Source organism: Emericellopsis cladophorae, assembly GCF_022114955.1.
Source record: "Emericellopsis cladophorae strain MUM 19.33 chromosome Unknown NODE_22_length_311439_cov_122_237611, whole genome shotgun sequence".
NCBI lineage: Eukaryota > Fungi > Ascomycota > Sordariomycetes > Hypocreales > Bionectriaceae > Emericellopsis > Emericellopsis cladophorae.
This window is the reverse complement of record NW_026250947.1, coordinates 93,227-113,115: the sequence shown is the minus strand read 5'-3', so window position 1 is coordinate 113,115 and position 19,889 is coordinate 93,227. Positions and strand designations below refer to the sequence as shown.

At 57.9% G+C, this 19,889-nt stretch overlaps 7 protein-coding genes across 7 annotated transcripts; all 7 read right to left on the bottom strand.

Annotated features, from left to right (window-relative positions):
- Positions 1 to 316: 316 nt before the first annotated feature.
- J7T54_002258 (uncharacterized protein) lies at positions 317 to 996 on the bottom strand (the record flags this gene model as incomplete). Its single annotated transcript, XM_051506433.1, has 2 exons — positions 317 to 908; positions 986 to 996. 2 exons carry the CDS (start codon positions 994 to 996, stop codon positions 317 to 319), a joined length of 603 nt encoding a protein of 200 aa, XP_051362222.1.
- Positions 997 to 2,768: 1,772 nt separating this feature from the next.
- Positions 2,769 to 6,676, bottom strand: J7T54_002257 (Telomeric DNA-binding factor-like protein; the record flags this gene model as incomplete). Its single annotated transcript, XM_051506432.1, has 4 exons — positions 2,769 to 5,122; positions 5,176 to 5,737; positions 5,785 to 6,440; positions 6,598 to 6,676. The coding sequence occupies 4 exons, from the start codon at positions 6,674 to 6,676 to the stop codon at positions 2,769 to 2,771; spliced, it is 3,651 nt and encodes a 1,216-aa protein (XP_051362221.1).
- Positions 6,677 to 7,255: 579 nt separating this feature from the next.
- J7T54_002256 (uncharacterized protein) lies at positions 7,256 to 8,803 on the bottom strand (the record flags this gene model as incomplete). The annotated part of the gene is made up of 3 exons (XM_051506431.1): positions 7,256 to 8,344; positions 8,412 to 8,623; positions 8,683 to 8,803. The coding sequence occupies 3 exons, from the start codon at positions 8,801 to 8,803 to the stop codon at positions 7,256 to 7,258; spliced, it is 1,422 nt and encodes a 473-aa protein (XP_051362220.1).
- Positions 8,804 to 9,814: 1,011 nt separating this feature from the next.
- Positions 9,815 to 11,704, bottom strand: J7T54_002255 (uncharacterized protein; the record flags this gene model as incomplete). The annotated part of the gene is made up of 1 exon (XM_051506429.1): positions 9,815 to 11,704. One exon carries the CDS (start codon positions 11,702 to 11,704, stop codon positions 9,815 to 9,817), a length of 1,890 nt encoding a protein of 629 aa, XP_051362219.1.
- Positions 11,705 to 13,127: 1,423 nt separating this feature from the next.
- J7T54_002254 (Ribonuclease H) lies at positions 13,128 to 14,199 on the bottom strand (the record flags this gene model as incomplete). The annotated part of the gene is made up of 2 exons (XM_051506428.1): positions 13,128 to 13,942; positions 13,995 to 14,199. The coding sequence occupies 2 exons, from the start codon at positions 14,197 to 14,199 to the stop codon at positions 13,128 to 13,130; spliced, it is 1,020 nt and encodes a 339-aa protein (XP_051362218.1).
- Positions 14,200 to 15,196: 997 nt separating this feature from the next.
- J7T54_002253 (tRNA-specific adenosine deaminase subunit-like protein) lies at positions 15,197 to 16,126 on the bottom strand (the record flags this gene model as incomplete). The annotated part of the gene is made up of 1 exon (XM_051506427.1): positions 15,197 to 16,126. The coding sequence occupies one exon, from the start codon at positions 16,124 to 16,126 to the stop codon at positions 15,197 to 15,199; it is 930 nt and encodes a 309-aa protein (XP_051362217.1).
- Positions 16,127 to 16,275: 149 nt separating this feature from the next.
- Positions 16,276 to 16,617, bottom strand: J7T54_002252 (tRNA-specific adenosine deaminase subunit-like protein; the record flags this gene model as incomplete). Its single annotated transcript, XM_051506426.1, has 1 exon — positions 16,276 to 16,617. The coding sequence occupies one exon, from the start codon at positions 16,615 to 16,617 to the stop codon at positions 16,276 to 16,278; it is 342 nt and encodes a 113-aa protein (XP_051362216.1).
- Between the last annotated feature and the right edge of the window lie 3,272 nt (positions 16,618 to 19,889).

The following is a 19,889-nucleotide window of genomic DNA, read 5'->3' as shown; positions in this document are numbered from 1 at the left end:
TCTCTTGAGGCTAGCCCTGACTGTGTCCCTGGACACGATGGCGTATCAACGGCAGTAGACGCATCATGAACCAGTCAGGTGCGGTGATCACGCCAAATCGGGCTTCCTACAAGATAATGCCCTTTATTGTCTCTGCAACCACTAGCCAGACTGCCAGGACCAGCCGAAGCATAATAATAGTCCCTCGACCTGGAACAACGAAGCACAGACGGAATCAAACAAGGGGCCTCAGTCATCGAAAACAAAGCAAACCCCCGGTTCTACCAAGGCACCCACGGCCAGTCAAGCAAAGCCTACTCGACGACGAAACAACAGGCTATTCCGCGGACTGCCAGTACGAGGGGGCTGCGAATCGCGTCCGAGGGGGTCGTCTCGCGCCCTCTGCCTCGCCGAGTCCCTCTTGTAACTCTCGCAGCACCCGGACTCGCCGCGTCTCCTCGTCCTTTCTCTCCTGCCTTTTGAGCGCCTCCTGCAACGCATGGTCCCACTCGCCCAACGGCGTTGTCCCATTCTCCCTCCGGGTTTCTACGGGCTCGTAGCAGTACATGCACTTGCTCCCCTCCCATGGCGGCTGCGCATTGACAGCCCGATGGCAGCCGGGGACGGCACACCGCCTGTGATCAAGACAGTAGGCCCCGTCCCCGTCGCCTTCCCTCTTCCTCGCGCAGCCCGCCTCCTCGCACTCGTGGCCCTCGCAGAACGTGGCGCCCCGGTGACCGTCGCGCTCGTCCCAATCCAGGATGCGCATCCGGCCGCACGCGCTCGCCTCGCACTTGCACTTCCGGCACAGGTCATGTCCAGGCGCTTTGGCGTTCGTACACGTGCGCCTCATGCACAGGTGCCGTATGCAGAAGCTAGTGCCGGAGACGACGGGCGCGCCACAGGGACCGGAGCCCCTGCCACTGACGCTGCAAACGCCATGAAAGTCTGCCTGTGGTCAGCGACATGCCACGGCTCGGGATTCTGCGTCGGCCACAAAACCCACGTCTCTCGCATTGGTCTTGTGTCGTTCCACTCAGGACGAACCGTCGTCCACTGCAGCCTGGCTCGCGACACAGGCCGTGAGTGCGGCATACGCCGTCCGTCTCTCCTGTGGCCTCCTCCCCGCAGCCGGCCACCGAGCAGCGGTGGTATTCACAGTACTTGACGCCTGCCTTCTGTATCCGGCACCGGGGGGACTGACACGTATGCTCCGCGCAGTAGCGGCCCGCCCCTCTCTCGTTCCCGCAGTCCTCCGTACAGCATCGATGCTCACGGCAGAAGCGTGTCCCATCCCCCTTGGGCCGATCACACCCAGGGTGCGCACAGTCCTGCGTCACAAAGGGAGCACACGCAGCCGCACGGCCGCCACGGCCAGACACTTGAGCCTCGCGAGATGACGAGCGCTCTCCTGTCTGCACGGGGCAGCGCCACTCGCAGCACAACCTGGCGTGGCAGCAGTGACATAGACCACGACAGCAGCGCGAGGGGGTTTCAACGTGTCGGCATCGCTCGCTGTGACAGTCTCCCGCCGTGCATAAATCTACTCCCCTTAGTATCTCCGTTCCGCGCAATCGCGCAGAAGAGGACTTGTACTCACGGAGGTCAACGCAGAAAGACCACTCCATGGGATCGCCATCCCGCACCGTGTTGGTACATTGCACGCCTAGATCCATGCCTTTGCATTGAAGATCTGTTTCCTCAGCCTCAACTTTGAACTCGCCCTTTGTTTTCACTCTGGGGGTCCCAACTCACGTTCCTTGCAGTATCGTCCGTTTCTGGGCAGTTTGGCAGTATAACACATGCGCCCCCCCTCCACCATACGACAGCAATGCCACTCGCAGTAGATACTCTTCCACAGCTGCCCATCTATGTAGTCAGCGGCGCACTTGTTGTTGCACACCGTTCTCGGCGCCTGGCACCGTCCTGGCTTGTGCTGTGGTCTGTAGGGCTGTGGTGGTGGTGGTGGTGGTGGTGGTGGTGGTGGATAGGGAAGTCGAGGGCCTGGGCCAGGTCGTCGTCCCTTGTTCACGTTCATGCTCATGTCTACCTAGCGTGCTCCTGAATGTAAGGTCAAATTCATGGAAGAGGGAGGACAAGGAGGGGAAAGGGAGAGGACGACAGATGACATGGAGACATGGGACGGCCGGCGGTGGTGATACTTGCTTCGCCCTTTCGAAAAGCGGCGAGGCAATTGGTTCGCAAGCCCGTAGCGAATCGAGGCGTGAGACAAGGAGGCGGCTCTTTGACTATCGTCTTCCTGGGATGCCACGGCAGGATGCATGCCAGGTCGCTTGTACAGCAGGGATATGATCCATCTCCGAGGAACCTAGCGAGCCTAGCGAGCCAACTAATGTCCTGCCACGCTGTGCCCGTCGGGTTACGAAACTTTCAAGTCATGTCGGAATAGTAATCATGTTACCGTATCGATGTCAGTACAGCCGTCAACAACGCCTCTAACCCTACTACTCCGTGATTCTCTTTTTGATCCCAATCGTTTCGCCGTTACAGTTCAATGGTATCGTGGCCTTCCCTTTTTATTTGTAGCACCCTGTCACAACGCCGGCAGAATCGAAAAACTCCCTCCCTCTCTACTTACCCAAATAACGTTTTGTGTGAACGAGAAAAACAGAAAGGCGTACGGACACTGTGTGTATACGTGGTGGCCCTGTAGCCTCGTGTCGCCGGCCAATACCAGCGGTGCATGAAGAGGCGACGTGCATGATAATGGCGGTGACACGACCTACGCCCTGCCCGGGGGCATCAACAATGTCAGGGGGCCGTGTAGCCTACGTCATGGCCTGCAAAAGGTCATTCGACTCGGCTTTGAGTTCGTTGGCTATCGCCTGCTCGAGACTGGCAAAATCAAACTCGAATTCCATGCCCGGAGAGGGTTCACGTTCAGCCGCCGTTATGGGCACACTCGATGCTTCTGGCTCTGGCGCCAGGGTGACCTCTGGAGCGGCGTTCGGGGCCGCTGCTTGTGGCGACGGCGACGGCGCCGGATTTGACGTTGATGTTGTCGTTGTCGCCGCCGCTGGCTGCGGCGGTGTCGGCTGCTGAGGTATGTGCGGCACGTGCGTAGTCGTAGCTGCTGGTGATTGCTGCACTTGTGACACGTGCGGCCTTTGCGACGCCTCCTGCTGTGGCTGCTCCGATTGTGGTACCGATGCTGGCGGCTGAGACGGGGCTGCAGTCCCTGCGCCCTGGGTCGCGTGCTGTCCGGCGCTCCCCGCCGGCGGCTGCTGTGCCTGACCACCAGCCTGACGGGCCGCGGACAGCGCCGGTTGGGCGCCAGGGCCGGGCGACTGGTGCGCAGAGCCGGGCGCAGAGTTGTTCGCGGACGACGGGGCGGTCGCCCGGGGCGGCGAGGGATACGTGGAACCAGGTACAGCAGTCTGCGGCAGGGGCGGTGTTTGCTGGGGCCGGCTCGCTTGCTGAGCTGGTGCTGTGTGACTATGCTGCGTCGTGGGTCGGCTCTGTGGAGGCTGTTGCACGAGCGGTTGGTGCCCATAAGGACCAACGTGTTGATGAGCAGTTTGTGGTAGCTGCACTTGCACAGCATTTTGCGTGCCATGTTGGCCTGGGGCTTGTGGTTGAGGCCGTGGCACCTGGGGTGGGAGTTGGGTCTGCGTCCGTTGCGTTGCCTGTGGAAGCTGTGCTTGACTACCAGCAGCAGCAGTGGCCGGGGCGGTTGATGCTGTCGTCGTCTGTGGGACTTGGCCGGGGGGCCGACTACTTCCCGTCGCAGCAGCGAGATGCGCCGCGGCTGCTGCTTGAGCGGGTGTCATCATGCCAGCACCAGCAGAGCCATTGACGCTGTGCTGCGGTGGGCTCTGCAAGCTCCCGTTGGGCCTGCTTGGGACCTCCTCTGACGTCCTCCGGGCCTTCTCCTCCGCTTCTTTCCGCGCGGCCTGGGTGGGCGCCCTGGTCTTGAGCTCGCCGGTGACGGTGTTTAGGTAGAAGGGCATCTCGGAGTTGGTCTTGAGGAAGAATAGCTTCAAGTTGCGCGCCTTGTCCTTTAACTGGACTTGTGTCCGGTCCTTCAGAACATCGCTAATGGTCCCGTGTGCGCCGTAGAGTCCAAGGATCTGGCTCCAATGGGGGCCTTTGACTCGATCCAGCCCTTCCATCAGCGCTTTCTCTTCCTCCTGAGACCACGGCCGTCTGGCCGAATGGACACCTTCCCGTCGTGCCGGATTGCTCACTCTGGACAGTGCAGATTGACGTGCCATCTCGTACAGCACAGCACTGGAGTGCGTCTGGTTAGGCGGTAGCCCGTTGGCATCGACAGTCTGTTGAGTCAGCGGCTGCTGGTCCCGTGATGCTTGTGGGAAGGAGGCGTAATATGTTGGCTGGGACGGTGTTTGTTGCTGAGGATGTTGATGGCTTGGCTGCTGAGCATGCGCCTGTGGCTGGGGCTGGGCCTGCTGTGGTTGCTGCGCTTGCTGGTGGTGAAGATGTTGTTGCTGTGGCTGGTGATGTTGGTTTTGTTGTTGGTGGTGGTGGTGTTGTTGTTGTTGCTGCAGTTGCTGCTGCTGCTGTAGTTGCTGCTGTAGTTGCTGTTGTTGTTGATGATGTTGTTGATGATGTTGCTGCTGCTGCTGCTGCTGCTGCTGCTGATGTTGTTGTTGCTGGTTTTGTTGTTGTTGATGCTGCTGTTGCTGGGTACTCAGGAACTGTGCTTGCGCCGCCATGCTCTCCGCTGTGCTCATGGGCACCGTGGGCTGGTAAGGGTTGGCAGACATGCCCTGGAGTGTCGTCTTGACATACTCAGAGGTGCTCTCCGCAACCAAAGCCTCGAGAGCGGCCAAGTCCAAACTGCCGGTGTTGCTCTTAGGTTCTTCCGAGTTGGCAGCACCGTTGACAGCCTCAGCCGCTTGCTGCTCAGTCTGCTGTGGCGGGGCCTCCTGGTTCTCGCCTTCGGTGCTAGCCAAGGGCTCGTCCACGAGATTGTCCGCAGCCCGGTCGAACATGGCTTGCATTTCCATCTCGAGGGCGGCCAGGTCATGAGCCTCCATCTCTTCCTGCTCGTACTCGGGCATAGTAAACCCAAACTTCTCGCCAAACTCTCGACTAGCTTCAAGCTGATTATTGACATAGTGGCTGTAGTCCTTCAGGATGTCCCGGATAGGGTATTTCTCTGTTTCACATGTAAGCGATGAAGAAGAAAGATCAGATGGGATGGAAGCTTACCCGCCAGATCTGTCGCTGGGAGCAACTGGCGGACGTCGTCCATCCGTTTCCGCAACATGTTGGTCACCGTCAAGTCGCCATTACTTAACCCGTCCATAATGTTGTTCTCGTTCAAAAGATCCTCCACACCTTCCAGATAGATCGCATGCAGCTCGTCCTCGGACAGAGTCTGGTCTTCCTTGAGCTGCAATGTTTGGATGGCCCGTTGCGTCTTCAAGCCCACCATGACCTTGGCCACGGCCTTGGGAAACCCGAGAATCTCGTCACGGAAAATGAGTGGCAGCTGCTCGCTGGCTTGTCGCAGTGATTCGGGTGTGCCCTCAACCAGCCACGCCGCCAGCTGCGCTAAGTTCGCAAACTGGAAGATCTTGCCGGCGTCTCTAGAGTCGAGATGGTGCATTTCCACGAGCAGGACGGGGCCAGCGGTATACGTTCCACGCAGCGCCTCGAGTGATTTCTGAAGGTGTCGGTATCGGCAGCATTGCTGCGACTCGGGGTCCCGCAGGGTGGCGGAGAGCTCGTCGAACGGGCGGTGGGTCAGAATCAGGAGCATCATGAGGGCCTGCCTTTTGTTAGTGCTGCGCCGTGAATTCTCGCTGGCGTACTGACCAAGTGGCCGAGCGGCTGGAGGCACTGGTTCTGGGCGAACCTCTCTGGCTCTGCGTGGAAATTGATGGGCGCCAGCTGTTGGTGGCTTGCTCCCAGTCCGAATCCGTCATCGCTGTAGCCATTGATGAGCGCGTCGCCGCCCGAGTCATTCTGGAACTGCTGCAATATGTCTTCGATGCTCGAAAGCGCATGGGCCTGATCAAAGTCGCCCGCACCAGCGTCGTCGCCGTCGTCGTCGTCAGCATATGCGTGAGGCGAAGTAGCGCACGACTCGTGAGGTAGGGGGTGATCGTGGGCAGGGAGGTGGATGGCGCCGTTCGTCAAACTCGATGCATCGAAGGCCTGTTGGAGGGCAGTGGCGGTGGCAGTGGCGGCCAGCGAGGTTGGTGACGGTGCTGCTGTCGCTTCCACGGCGGAATTGGCAGGCGCGGCTTCCGCTTCCAGCTTGGCATGGTCGGATGACAGCTGCTCTGCGCCAGCTGTATCCGGAAGTACGACAGAGGACTGTTGAGGGCTATGCTCGGCCTTGAGACGTTTTGCTCGTTGTGCATCCTCGAGGGCGGTATGCTGTGCGTCTTCTTCAATGGGTCGCTTGGTGCCGGCATCGGGGACCGAAAAGTCAAAGTGGTCAACGGGGTGAGGTTCTTGCTTTATATCTGTTGGTCTCGACGTTAGCCAGGGATCACGACGTTGCCCACGGGGGCCGGCGCAATTGATGTCGCATCTTGTTGTGGTGGGCTGGAGGGGGGCGATGCGGGACAAGACCGGTGGTGCATCGAATCGTATCGGCACCGGTATCGATTGACGACGTACTTGTTGGCGTAGCGGTTACTGCTGCTGCTGCTGCTGCGGGCGCGGCAGCGCTTGGCTGAGCCGGCGCTGCCTCGTCCATGATATCAGTCGCCTCGAGTAGGTGAGCGGGAGTACCATCTGGCTGTTGGGGGGGTTGGAGTGAGGCTGCTGCGACGTCTCGGGATGCTGCTGGATTTCGTGGAATGGGACGGTGGCTGCTGCTGCTGCCATTGCCCGTCGGTCGACAAAAAAAAGGTGGAGGGACGGCCGATAAGATAGGCAGAATTTTGATGGCACCGGCCACCTTGCGTGTCTTCTAGTCTAGTCTCCTTGTCTCTTTGAACCCTCCCGCTGCTGGGGAACACTCAACTTGCAAGGTGAAATAATAGATCAAGACGAACAACAAAATTCACTGTCTAGATTGAAGCGGCGCAGCGTTCATTCTTGCGACATTGAGGTCTGATATCCTCACGCCGAAGGCTGTGGGCGGTCGATGGAAAATTTTGTGGACTCTTGTTATCGATAAGGCGATCGTACACTAGATCGTCCGTTCGCTTTGATCCAGACATACGATACCCAGTAGTCAAGGTCACCCCCCCTCCCTCATGGATTCAAGATTCAATATCTGGCAGTGGTACCATTTCTCCGATACACTCTACAACACCCATGTTCTCGACCACTACAACCAGACAGTGACGCCCAGTACGGCCGCGATCAGAGTGGCGCACATGGCCATGGTCTGACCACGACCGCCGCTCGAGTCCGCGTCTTCAGTTTCCTCACTCCCCGCATCCCCAGTCGCTGTGCCTGTCTCCTCCTCATCACTCTCCCCAGTCGCTGTGCCCGACTCCTCCTCCTCATCACTATCCCCTGTCGTGGACGCCTCGCTCCCGGAGGAAGACGTCTTGGTCGAGTCTCCCTGCGACTCCGACGCGGTGGACATGGCGGCTGCGAGCTCAGCGTACGCGGTGACGGTCTCATCCAGCCTGGGCAGCCGTACGTCGCCGTCAACCTGCCACCAGCCGCCCTCTGTGGACGTCGGACAGTCACGGGTGGACACGTGGTCCGGGTCGTAGTCGTCGCGGCTGACTCCCGTCGGGTTGTTGCTCGCCCACTTGGTCTTGAGGTTCTCAAAGTCGGGCGACACGGGCGTCGGCGTGCCCTTGCGCGTCCAGTTGTCAAAGACGGTCGCGTCGTTCTTGCTGGGGTCTCCCACGGGCGGGCCGTACGAGATGATGCCGTAGTTGTTCTCCTCCTGGATCCACTCGTAGATGATGGCGCCGCTCCAGTCGTCCACCATGTGCTCGCCAAAGATGGCGTCCATGTCCTCCCAGAGCCGGGGCCCGGGCACGTTGCAGCCCGTCTCGGAGAAGAAGATGGGTACGGGGAAGTCCTTGGCGTGCTCTTGCAGCGGCGCGTACGCCTCCTCGTACGTGCTGGGGTCGCACCACGCGTACGAGTTGAGCCCAAAGAACTCGACCGTCTCGGATGCGTTGCCGCCGCAGGTCAGGTAGTCCTGCAGCATCGGCCTCAGCTCCACAATGTCCGCCGCCGTGTAGCCGATGGGGATCTTGCGGTACCCCTTGTCTTCACGGTACGCGCGCATGTCGCGCACAGCCGCCTTGAGGAAGGGAGCGCCGGGCGAGTCCTCCTTGGCCGCAATGTCCTCGTTCCCGACGAAGAAGGCGAGCACATTGTCGTATCCCTGGAACTCATCCATCACCTTGGCGAACCGCTTATACTGGCGGGTGCTCCAGACCTGGTTGGACTTTTGGCGGCAGGTTAGCACACGCGCGCGAAAACGAGGGTCAGTCACGGTCGGGGGGTTGGCTTACAGGTAAAATGTACGTGTCGAACGTGTCGAGGTCAATGAGCAGGTAGATGCCCGCGTCCGCAAACACCTTCATGCAGCCGTCATGGTCGGCGTCGTCGTCGACATGGTAGACGCGCAGAGCATTGGTTCCCAGCTCCTTCATCAACTCGGCATCGCGACGACACTGGTCGGTGTCGATGAGAGGGTCGTCTGGGCGGAGTTGGTACGACACGCCTAGCTCGTCAGTCTTGGAACATGTACGCGTGGTAGACACCAGGCAGCGTGTGACTGACCTTTTAGAAAGAATTGGCTGCCATCCTTGCGGAAGAACTTGTTGCCCTTCACCTCAATGGGGTCAATGGCCGACGTCGTGGCCGCCAGGGCGAGGATCGCGCCGCAAGAAGACCAGCGCATCGTGAAGGGTATCGACTAGGGAATGAACGAGAGCAATGACGAGGACCAGGCCTGGGGCGCGCGCCCTCGAGCGGACCACCCACACATTATAAAGAGCAGACAAGTGAGCCGCAAGCGTGCAGAGTGGATGGATGGCTGCAGGCACCTACGTATGTATGTGCCAAACAATTAATTAAATGACCCAAAACCTGTATCCTGGGTCGTACTGAAGGCGGCCAAGCTTGAAATACGGTTAAGAAACCCCGGCGCGTGGGTAACACGGGAGGATATATGGGGGCAGCGAGAGCCGCCAAGAGCCCCAAGACCCAAGAGGTCCGAGGCAAACAGTTTTGTTGGACTGTTGGCTTGCTCCGGCCTGTGGATCTCTGCCCATCAACCCTCTTGGCGCATCAGCAAGATTCAACGTCGTCAATTGAAGCGTTGTTGACACTCGTTACTCTCGAACACTTGACGCGGGATCCCTGCTGAATGTCGCATAAAGGATGGGCATCGAGATGGCTCGTCCGTGCAACCGAAATGAGCAAGAGGACCAACTTATCAAGGCTCTCCCAATCCTTCAAGTTGAGCATCCTGGGAAGTGGGATCCAGGATGGATGCGATGGTCATTCATTCATTCATTCATTCATCTTCCTCGTCTATCAGATCAAACGTGCATAATAATGCAGCACCGCCACCACCACACATGTCAACTGCCGCTACATGCACTCTCCAATTCAATGTGTCATCAAGGAGTCGGGCGCCAATAGCGCGAGATGTCTTGGGCAAAGTATTAAATAAGCTTTTATATCACGCGGGGAGCCGCCTGCTCGTAGTAGTAGTATTGGAAACACCAAGCCTGCCTGCATCGTCCGTCCGTTCATCCATCCATCCATCCATCCATGTCATTGTACTCGTTCATCCATCATCAATACACACACGCCTATCCCGAAGTAGTACCAAAACCCCATTCGCCGGGCTGAATGAGAACATGAATAAGAGCAGTGTTCAAGAAACCCTACACACAAGACATCCTCAGTGCGCCCCCGCGTACAAGGAAGACGACGGCGGCCCGTTTGCACCACTCATGTAGCCCTGGGTCCTCCATCCATTGCGGAGATCTATCGGCGACCGGATCGGCTGGGGCATACTCATCCCCCGACCAGTGCCAGCATACTCGCTGCTCCGCTCGCTGCTGCCCGTCGTCGTGCTGCCGCTCGTTCGACTCGCCTCGGAATACCCGCTGCTCCTCCTGTCGAGCAAGGGGGGTGGACTCCCGCCTGGCTCCGCAAAGTCGTACGACTGCGTCTGGTACAGCGCGGGCGGTACTGGCTGCTGTTGCTGTTGCTGCGGCTGCGGACGCAGACTCATCTGTGCAAAGGCGTGGTGCGGGATGACATGCCTCGCGGCCTGCTGCTGGCCCTCGTATCGATGCACGCAGTGCGGCTCCGCGATCCCGCAGTGGTCGCGTAGGACATCGTACGTGCGTCGCTGCACCTCAAGCGCCGACGGCCGCTCAAACGGGTTGGCGGCCAGCATCTCGGCGACAATGTGCAGCATGGGCGTGAAGCCGCGGAACACGTGGGCGCCGTCGTGCCGCGTCGTCGCGCTCCGGCTCTCGGCCGCCTTGCGCGCGGCGTCCTTGGCCAGGCTCGTCATCCACTCCTCCACCTGGCCGAGGTTCTTGTGGAAGGACGTGTCGAGGACGGCGCCGCCGCGGCCGCCCTTTTTCAGCTTGGCCGAGCGGAAGCTGGCAAACTTGCTGGTGGAGCGCTTGAGGAGGAACGAGAGAAGCTCGAGGATGATGCAGCCCAGCGAGAAAATGTCGGCCTGCTGCGATGGAGTCGGCGTAGAGAGCTGGGCGTGGGGATTGGTGCTGTAGAAGCCATTGTGTTGCTCGGGCGACACGGACAGCGAGGCCAGCACGGTCTTGCGCGTGGGCGGGCTGCCCGGTCCCGATGGCTGAAACCATTGTTCGGGGGCGGCGTAGTCGTACCATTCCCGGTCAAAGGTCGTCTTCTCCCCCTTGCCAGACGATGCGTCGGGGCTGAGTCGCGCCGGATCGACGAGGAAGATGTGGTGCTTGTTGGTGAAAAGGATGGCCGACGGTTTGATGTAGCAGTGCGAGCGACTTGTGACATGCAGGGAGCACATGGTGTCCACGAGGCAGAGGATCCAGTTCATAATTATCTCCCTCCGGTCCTTCTTGGGGAGCCCTTTGTACGCCGAGGGCGTGCCCCCGAGGAAGGTCTTGAGGCTGTATTCGCTGATGGGGGTGAGGAGGACGTACCCGTACCCTTGGTGGGTGTACGAGCCCCAATACGACACCATGTGTTCGCTCTGGATGGTCTTGATGATGCTGACCATTTCCAGGAACTCGGCCATGGGCATGGAGCCCGGTGCCTTGCCCAGCGTGTACCTCCTGCGCGTGAAGACGCCGCCGGGGATGTTGGGCAGCCTGACCTTGTCGACGTGATGGCCCTTTGTGGGCAGGGGGGGCACCCGTTCGACGACATCAATGGGCACCTGTTCGCTCTCCTCGTAGGTTTGATGCTCACCCTGTCCAATGGTCTTGAGGATGTACTGACCCTGGCGCTGCTGGAACTTGCGGTTCACCCGGTCGTTGTTGACCTCCATCAGCGACAGGCGCTCAATCTCCTCGAGGGAGAGCGGCAGCTCCTCGTCGTCCCAGCCATCGTCGATAATGCCAAAGATCTGGTCCGGCACGCCGACGTCCACCAGGATCAGGAACAGCTTCTTCGCGCCGCTCTGTATGGCTTCCAGGTACGTCCTCTCGGTGAGGGCCTCGGCGGTAAACCCCACGGGTCGGTCTAGCTGGTCGGCCTCATCACCAACGAGGTGCTGGACGATGAAGGCCCTGGTGACGGTGGCATCGATGCGCTCCGGAGTCCACCATTGTCCCATGGTCGGTGGGCGCACGCAGCTCACTCAGTATGAGGTGAAGGCATGTCAGTCGTGCCGGATGAGATCCGACAGGCGTATGTGTGGTCCAGCTGGGTGCACCGGTGCGACACCCTCGACGTTGGTGAGTGGGTGATGTGAGTAGACACGCTCGTGGCAGGAAGTGGTTGGCACAGAGCAACAAGTGGCCGTAAACAAGGGCAATCCTGCCGGTCAAGAGGGTGAGATCGTGTGCTCACTATAAGGTATGCCTGTTGAAGGACGGAAGGCCCTCCTTATCTGGGAAATTTCCAGCCCACGCCGTCGGCCCCGGTGATGGGGCGATGGAGGGGGGTCATGATTGGCGGGGAGGGCCATCAACGGGCGCTGATAAGGATAGGACTTCCCATTTGAACCTCGTCCAGCCATCCTGCCTGTCCTCATTCAGACGCTCTCCCCAAAGCCACGCCGTTTTCCCATTTGTCTCTCTGCATGTCGCCGCGTGCTTTGGCCTCTCGGTGGGTCGCGGTGGCCAGCACCTCTCACCTATTCCCCGTAGCAGAGTAGATAAGGTAACTGTCAATGTAGATCCGCCACGCGACCAGACTTTGCCCGACGCAGCACACACGTATAGGACCTATATGTAGACACGACCGACCACGTCCCAGGCTTCCAGCGACCAAAATCTCATCGACTGCTGGCCATCGTCATAAGCACATGTTCCTTCTAGCGTCGGCGCGCACAAGTTCGTCCCCGATCCATCTCTGCGGGCGCTCGAGGTGGGGTTGGGAATCATATCATGCCACCACCACGGCACCATTGCCCGCTGTGACAATACTTCTCCGGCGTCCATGTCGTCTTCTCGGTTGTCGACGGCTAGCGAGCCGGCCCATGCCTCCAGCAGGGGAAAATGCACATATGCAGAATACCCCAGAAGGCCGACACGAGAACTGCGTGCTTACACGAGACGCTCCAGGGTACTCTGGATCCGCCCGCACCGACTGGATGCTGTAATACGTAGCGGCCGTTCAGCCATGCCAGCGCCCGCACAGCTGCAGCGGCACGTTGCCTGCCAGCGGGGTGGTCAGTGGCCGGAAATGCCAGTTTGCACAGGTGGCTTGACAGTTTGACTACGTACGAACCGCCATGCGGTATACCTATCATGAAGCAGAGCGCCCCTACGTTCGTCTGACATTGGGTGTTGTGTTCGCAGTGCCATCATCAGAGCCTCAGAGGGAATGACGTCACCGCTCTACTACGGGCGACAACCGACGTGCAAGGATGGAAGGGGGACACTCAAGATTCAAGGATGACCACAAACTTGATGGCTCATTTAACGTGCTTCATGAATCGACCTACAAGATATGACCACCCTAAGCGGATGAGCCACCCGCCGCGAACCACCGAGGGAAGAGACCAAGCAAATGCCCTACGTCGCTCACCTAAATCAAGCCATCTTGGCCCCCTGAGTAGCCAACCTATCCGCCGCAATGTTCCCCGGATCACTGGCATGCCCCTTTACCCATTTGAACATGACCAGGGCGCCCATCTCCCTCTTGTCGGCCATGAGATCCAGAATCTTCTCCACGAGATCTCTGTTCTTGACCGACTCGCCCTTGGACGTCTGCCAGCCCCGGGCCTTCCACCCCACAGACCACTCCGTCACGCACTTGATCGAGTAGGCGCTGTCGGAGAAGATCTGCACCGACGCGTCGCGGGGAGCGAGCTCGAGGGCGCGCTGGATCGCCGTCAGCTCCGCGCGCTGGTTCGTTTGCAGAGGACCCTGCAGCCGTTCCGACAGGTTTCGCTCGTCTCCGTTGCCGAACCACACGCCCACGCCGGCGCGGGCTCCGACCTTGCCGTTCGACGACGAGGCCCCGTCCGTGTAGATTGGAATGACATCTCCGTTGTGTGTGAGCGTGTCGTCGCGCTTGGCCTGGGCGCTGGTCTCCTCCTCGGTGTTGGCATTGGTCTCAGACTCGGACTTGAGCGCCAGGTTCACGTCCGCGCCCAGGGCGTCAGTCGCAGCCTTGTTGCCATGGGCAATGATGTACTCGACCGCCTCCTGCTTGGTGAAGAACTTCTTGTACTTGGGGCCCTTGGTGCCCTTGATCGCCTCGCTCGCTTCGGCCCAGTCCGTGTAGATGCCTGTCGGCTCGCCGACAGCTACGGCGTAGTACTTTGACGGTGTATCCTTGGAAGCGGCCACGTGCTTCCCGGCAGCCCAGGCCTTTGCGTCGCTCAGTGAGGAGAACTTCTTGTCTGCTTCGCCGTCAGTGCCATCCTCTCGTACTCTACGTTGCCCTGCACTCACAATGCGCTCCCTTGAAACCCCACGTCTGCTTCGTACATTCTGCCCACGTCTTGTATACGCCAGGAACATGGCCTGCCCGCACGGCGTAGAATTTGGCCTCTTCCGTCTTGTCTGTCTTGCGTTTCTTCGTGTCCTGCCCCGCGTCTGCGGAGGACGACCCCTCATGCGCGGCCTCTGCGCGCCTCTTGCGTGCCATCGCCGGCATGCTGGAGCGTAGGGTCGGGAGAAGTGTCGATATGGCTGTGGCGGCTAGTGGGTTGGATGTGGAAAATGAGGACGAGAAATGGGACCAGGTTCCTCTCGTCACATATTTAACTGTCGTCAAGTACGTCGGGCGATGGCGCAAGGGGAGATGCCAGAGGGCCGTCGTCCTGGTCTGCGACAGGACCTTGCGTCAGCGCACCCTTTGTTGATGTGGGAACAAAGGGACCTACCGGGCGCACGAGCAGGTGCTGGCGGATGCAGAGACGATCGTAATCAAGGAGTCAATGATTCCGCATGGCGCTCAAATTGAAGCTGGTCTGAAGCGCGAGAGCGCAACGCAACCGCCTCTTGTTCTTGCAGTTGCCTTGTTGAGTGCTGGTTGTACCGGGGACGACTGGCCTCTTCTGGTGGGGCCACAAACAGCTGCACATGCACAAATTGAGCTTGTTTCATGGTCATTGACGCAAACGTGTTTTATAGTCCCTTGTTTCTCAAAAAAGGCTACAGAGCCCTTAAGAGAACATTGAAGTGCCACTCGCTATTTCGCTCTTCGATCCTTTCCATAGTATGCGTGGACAAAGTCACGTGACTTTGGCCTGGCGCGTCTGAGCTACCCAGTGAGAGCCTGACCTAACGTATAAGGAGTGCCTTGCCACAGGGAGTCACAAGCGCTCCTATGAAGTACAGAGGAATTGGAGTTGAAGTAAGAACCGTTCTTCGAGTTATAGTACCACCAAGCACCATGTCAACTCTGCCAAAACACAATGTACCTCTTTCAAAGACCTAACACTGTGAACTATGGCTGACAGCTGAGGGCTGTCTATCCCTTCAATCCCCGATACGTATGGATGCCAAGAATAACAGTAACAGTATCCACACCGCCTGTTGCAAGTACAGCCTTGTGCCTTCTCTTGTCGCGCTGTCGATGTGGTCGACAGGTCGTGGGGCCCAGCCGCGCGGGACGGCACAGTCTCATTCGGACCTGGGAGGTGGTAATCCTAAACATGAGTAGTTGGCGAGATTGGCGGCAGCTCGAGCAAACTGTCGCCTTCCCATTCCCAGGCGAGCAAGCTCCAGTTGAGCTCACGCCTCCAAAACAGTCCCAACCCTCGTCCACCTCCGTCCGGACGATCATCAGAGCTTAGCCCCCCCGTCCCGGCAATGTGTTTGCCGAACACGACTTTGCCCATGCGCGAGTGAAGCAGCCCCATGGAGCATTGAACACAAGGTTCGTGGGTTATGTACATTTCCAACGCGTGGCACAGATAACCGTCCTTGTTGGGATGCTCCTGCTCGTAGCAAGCTCGCTCCAAAGGGATCAGGGGCTGATCCTGGAACGCGTCGTACTCCAAGTTGGGAATATTCAGCGGTAGGCCGTTGCCCTTTCGTTCGTGTCGCACAAGCTTCTGTGCTACCATGCTCATAGCACGGAGGACCGCGTGCGTCATGGGTAGGCCCGCATCCGAGAGGCCGTTGGGCTCCTGGTGCCAACGGGCGTCTGCGGCCAGAGCTACCAGGGACGAGCCTTCGTCATCTCTTTGGACAATCACACAGCCTATCGCCTCGCCAATGCCGGCTGCTCGTCCCTGCTGTGCTACCTCGTGAGCGAGGGCCATCCACAGCGAGGCCGAGTCCTTGATCTCGTCGCTACCTCTGGCGAAGACACTTGGGTGGGGTCCCAGAGGATTATTCTTGCGGTAGACAGTGGGCCAGAACTGTGCCGACCACATGGCCGCTTGTATCTGGGAGGTCGGTGCCAGTAAGGGGATGGGAATGGCAGCGAGGAACAGCTCCTCTTCGATGCCCTCAACGCGCGCCAAGGCCTTGACAAGCTCGTCTCTAGAGAACTCCTTGACCTCCCCAACGATGATATAAATCCAATTCGACTTGGCGGTATGGATCTGACGCCCCGCTGGGCTGTCGTTCATGAATTGTGTTTTGAGGTGAGCGGGAAGGTCTGTTGGCTTTGCACATCGACGTAGGTGAGTAAGGTTGTTAGCTTTACTTTCGCCGTGCATACTACGTAGAGCTCTGGGCCAGTTAGCATCATCTTTATGATAGACGGCGGTGGACAAGCTTACTCAAGTACGACGTTAGCGGACTTTGTTGGCGCTCGTGTGATCAAAGCTTGCACGATCGTGTGGTCTTGGCGAACTTCCTGCGTAGTCTTGAGCGGTATCAAGACGCCTTGCTTCAGGTGTTGAGGACTCAGAGCGTCTGTAATGGGGTTCGGGAGGACGCGCCGACGCAGTTTCGGGTCCTTGTGAGGTTCAGGCGGCGCATTGTCTTGAGGTTCGCCATCCTTCAGGTCGGTGGGTTCAGTTTGTCCAGAGGGCCCGTTACCGAGTTGACCTTTGGCGGGAACCAGGTTGTTCGGATCCTGATTCTCCTTGCCCACTGCGGCTGTCGCGGTCGCCATAGTGATCGGGAGGTGATCAAGAAGCGATGTAACGCCCGCCTTTGGTTTTGAAACAAGATCGCTTGCTCGGTGGAACAGACCAGAGTGTAAACTCAATGTGCCAATGGGGGTGAAGATTGATAGAAGAGGCCGAAGGTTGTGATCCAAAGATGGTATCCTAGCCGCGTCCCAGGCAGCCGCTGCCGTCTGACCTGTCGCGAACGACCTATTTCGCCGGTCCAGAGTTTGAGAGCTATTCCCGTGACGGGGATAGAGGTTGTGGAGAGGAATGGGGTTGGGTTCTGCACAGCTGGGCAGGCGCAGACTTGATTCGAGGCAGGCACTGGCTGTGTGGCATGGAAGAATAATGGGCGGTAAAGACAACTTTTTAGGGCAGTCTTGCCTGTTGTCTCTTTCTGGGTAGCAGGTGGCCTGGAAAAGTGAAGTGGAGGCAGTCGGTGGCTTGCGATACGTTTGTGCTGGTGTTTCCTGAGGAAGGAGCCAACAAGGCTACAAGGTGTCTAACGACGATTGAATGGCTGTGACGGAAGGGTGAGTGGGAGGCAAAGCACGAATGCGGGATAAGGGGAGGCTCACCTGAAGGTGAAGAATGAGAGTTTACTTGAGGGCCCAGGCAAATGAGTTCAAACTTGTTGGTGACTGTGAAGTTTTTCGGTGGTACAAAGTGCAAACACAGGAGATGCGTGCGTGCTGGGCAATAATTTCTGGCAAACCCTGGTAATCTTGAAGCTGGCAATCTGAGTGCCTCGAGTGACTCATCAGATTGGCTGCATAGTAGTAGTCAGTTTGACTGCGATCTCGTAAATTTGCATCCCGAAACGCAATTGGGCTCCATCATGATAAAGCAAGGCTTGTGAGCTTCTTGAAGTGAGGTCGGAGCGTGTTACTGCTGCTAGTGCTAGTGATGGCCCCGCATACTACTATTTTGAGCCTAGTCTGATCAACAGCGTGTGAGTTTGGAGTAGTTAATTGGCTTGGTGATTCTCCATACCCTACACACCGAAAGCTGAAGTTGATTATCAGCATGAGGCAACGTAATATCGATGGGATTATCAAGTCTAGAGTTAAGGAGACCCTTTGAGTTTCGAGTTTCTTTTCCTCTTTTCTGTGAACATGCGGGTGTCGCTCAAAGCATCGCAAGTTTTACACCATATTCCAGTCCAAGCATCGAAATATATCCCCTTTTAAAAAGGCTATTACGCCTTCTTGCAAGTTTACGACACCTCAAGAATCCAACGTCGACGTTGAGCATGTCTTTTTTACCGAATGTCCGATCCCATGACACAAAAGCGGTATCTTACTCAGCTCACAAAGAGGCTGGTGGTATCCTCTGGGTTGTCATCCTGATGCTCGTTCCTCGCCATAGCCACCCCCCGCCGAACAAGGTGCCGTGCGAGAAAGATGAGTTATAGCTTGGTGATGCTCATTGGAATCCATGGATATCATCTATGCCAAAACCGCAGGATAGCGAGTTCGCCCAGTCATTGAGCACCCCGTTGATCTCGTCCTTCTACGCCACCTCTTCTATTATATTTTCTGGACTTTTGATCCTGAACAAGAAATTCTACAGTAGACCGTCGACGCCCACACGTATTGAGAACTTGCCGCCAGGTCGCTGTTCGCTAGAGACGAGCATGTTTGCTATACTCTACTGATCAATTGCAAAAATACTCTCGTGGCAGGCGGCCATTTCCAGGTCTAGTGAAGGCCGCATCGACCGGGGAGAAGTCTGCCATGAGCAGCTAGGAGTATGTGACCACTCTGGCTTGTAGTCGAAGGTACATTCCAGGAGATGCCTCGCAGTCGAAGGCGAGAGGGTTGCTTTCTGGGCAGCAGACAGGTGACGAGCGATGTCTGCCCAGTGTAGTGTCGTCCTGCGTGAATGACAATTGATTGTCGGCGTTTTCAGATGCTGCTGTTGTGCAAGGAATGCGCTCGTTCTGATGCATCCGTACACAGAACCGAGAGGCTGTTCCCAACGATGGGCAAGGCTACGCTTTGCAACTCGCGCAGACCTTGTCCTCGTGATGGCTGAATGCGTTCTTCTACACCGGGTGACCCTTGGGGCAGTGAAACGACCCCAATCCGAAGCTGTTGGGGGTCGCGCATAGCACACACACACTTAGGCACATGTACGTTGCTGTGGGCTGCGTCTCCCGAGTCAACAAGCGAGCTACACCAGCCGTGCCTTTGATGTGGCCGCATGGACAAACCTCACCACCCACGGCGAACGCCCTTGTGCGTTGCGGCAGAAGAGGATATCGTGGGGGCAGTGGCTTCGGATGCAACATTGAGGCGTCCTACTTGGGACGCGGGCGGGTTGCGCGCCTCGCTTCCGTGGCCATTCTCAGTCACATTGCTTGATGCGCAAGCACCGGACCAAGCTGAGGGGATGGGGTGGTGACTGGCGAGGAGACAGTGCTGCGGCACCCGATGACGTGGGAGGTAAGCCGCGACACGGCGTCCATCTGCAATATGATCAAGGCGCGGCAGGATTCAGGAATCCAGACGGAAATGTGGATATCCGTGCCATGCGCCGGCCCTCGGAAGGTAGACTGCGCAGTGCGGAGAAGCATTTTTGATTTTGGGGTTTCACAGTCAACAGTGAAATTGAGCGACATCGGGGCTCCAAAAGCTCATGTGTATGTGTGACATTGCGTCGGTGTTCACTTCAAGTCGAGGCCTTTGCAGAGACCAACACGTCGTCCAACCAGTCGTATGGGTTATTGGTATATGGCTGAGTGTTGTCTATTGAGGCTCTTCAACATCACTGAGCCTCATCTTTCCCGAGCGAACGAGCAGGACGTGCGAATACAGCAGTGGTAGCCGCTGTATGTAGGGTTTTCTCCAAACCCCGCTGAAACAGATTCAGCATGTCAAATCTGGTTGTCAACGTTGGTTATCGCCAGGAGGGGACTCGCCGCTCGTTTCGGGGGTGAATAGTTTGAGTCAAAAGGAATAGTCAACCAAATTACGGATACGGCCCTTGTATACTAGACTTCCCCGCACTTGAGGGGAACTCACGCAAGCGCCGTTGCCGGCTGCGACTTCCTCTCCAAGTAATAAGGGGGTATAGTTTGTACTTGTACCATAGTACTGTAGGTATCAATGAACCTCAATTGGTACCTGGGGCTTGCCTATGCTCTCGCTGGAGTTGTAAGCACAAAAACGACTTTGAACGTTTGAAGGCGCACAGAACGACGGTGCTTACTTTTGCCCCCTGCGCAGTGATCATAGTTTCAGTGATGGTGGTTGCAGGTACACTCGGGCCA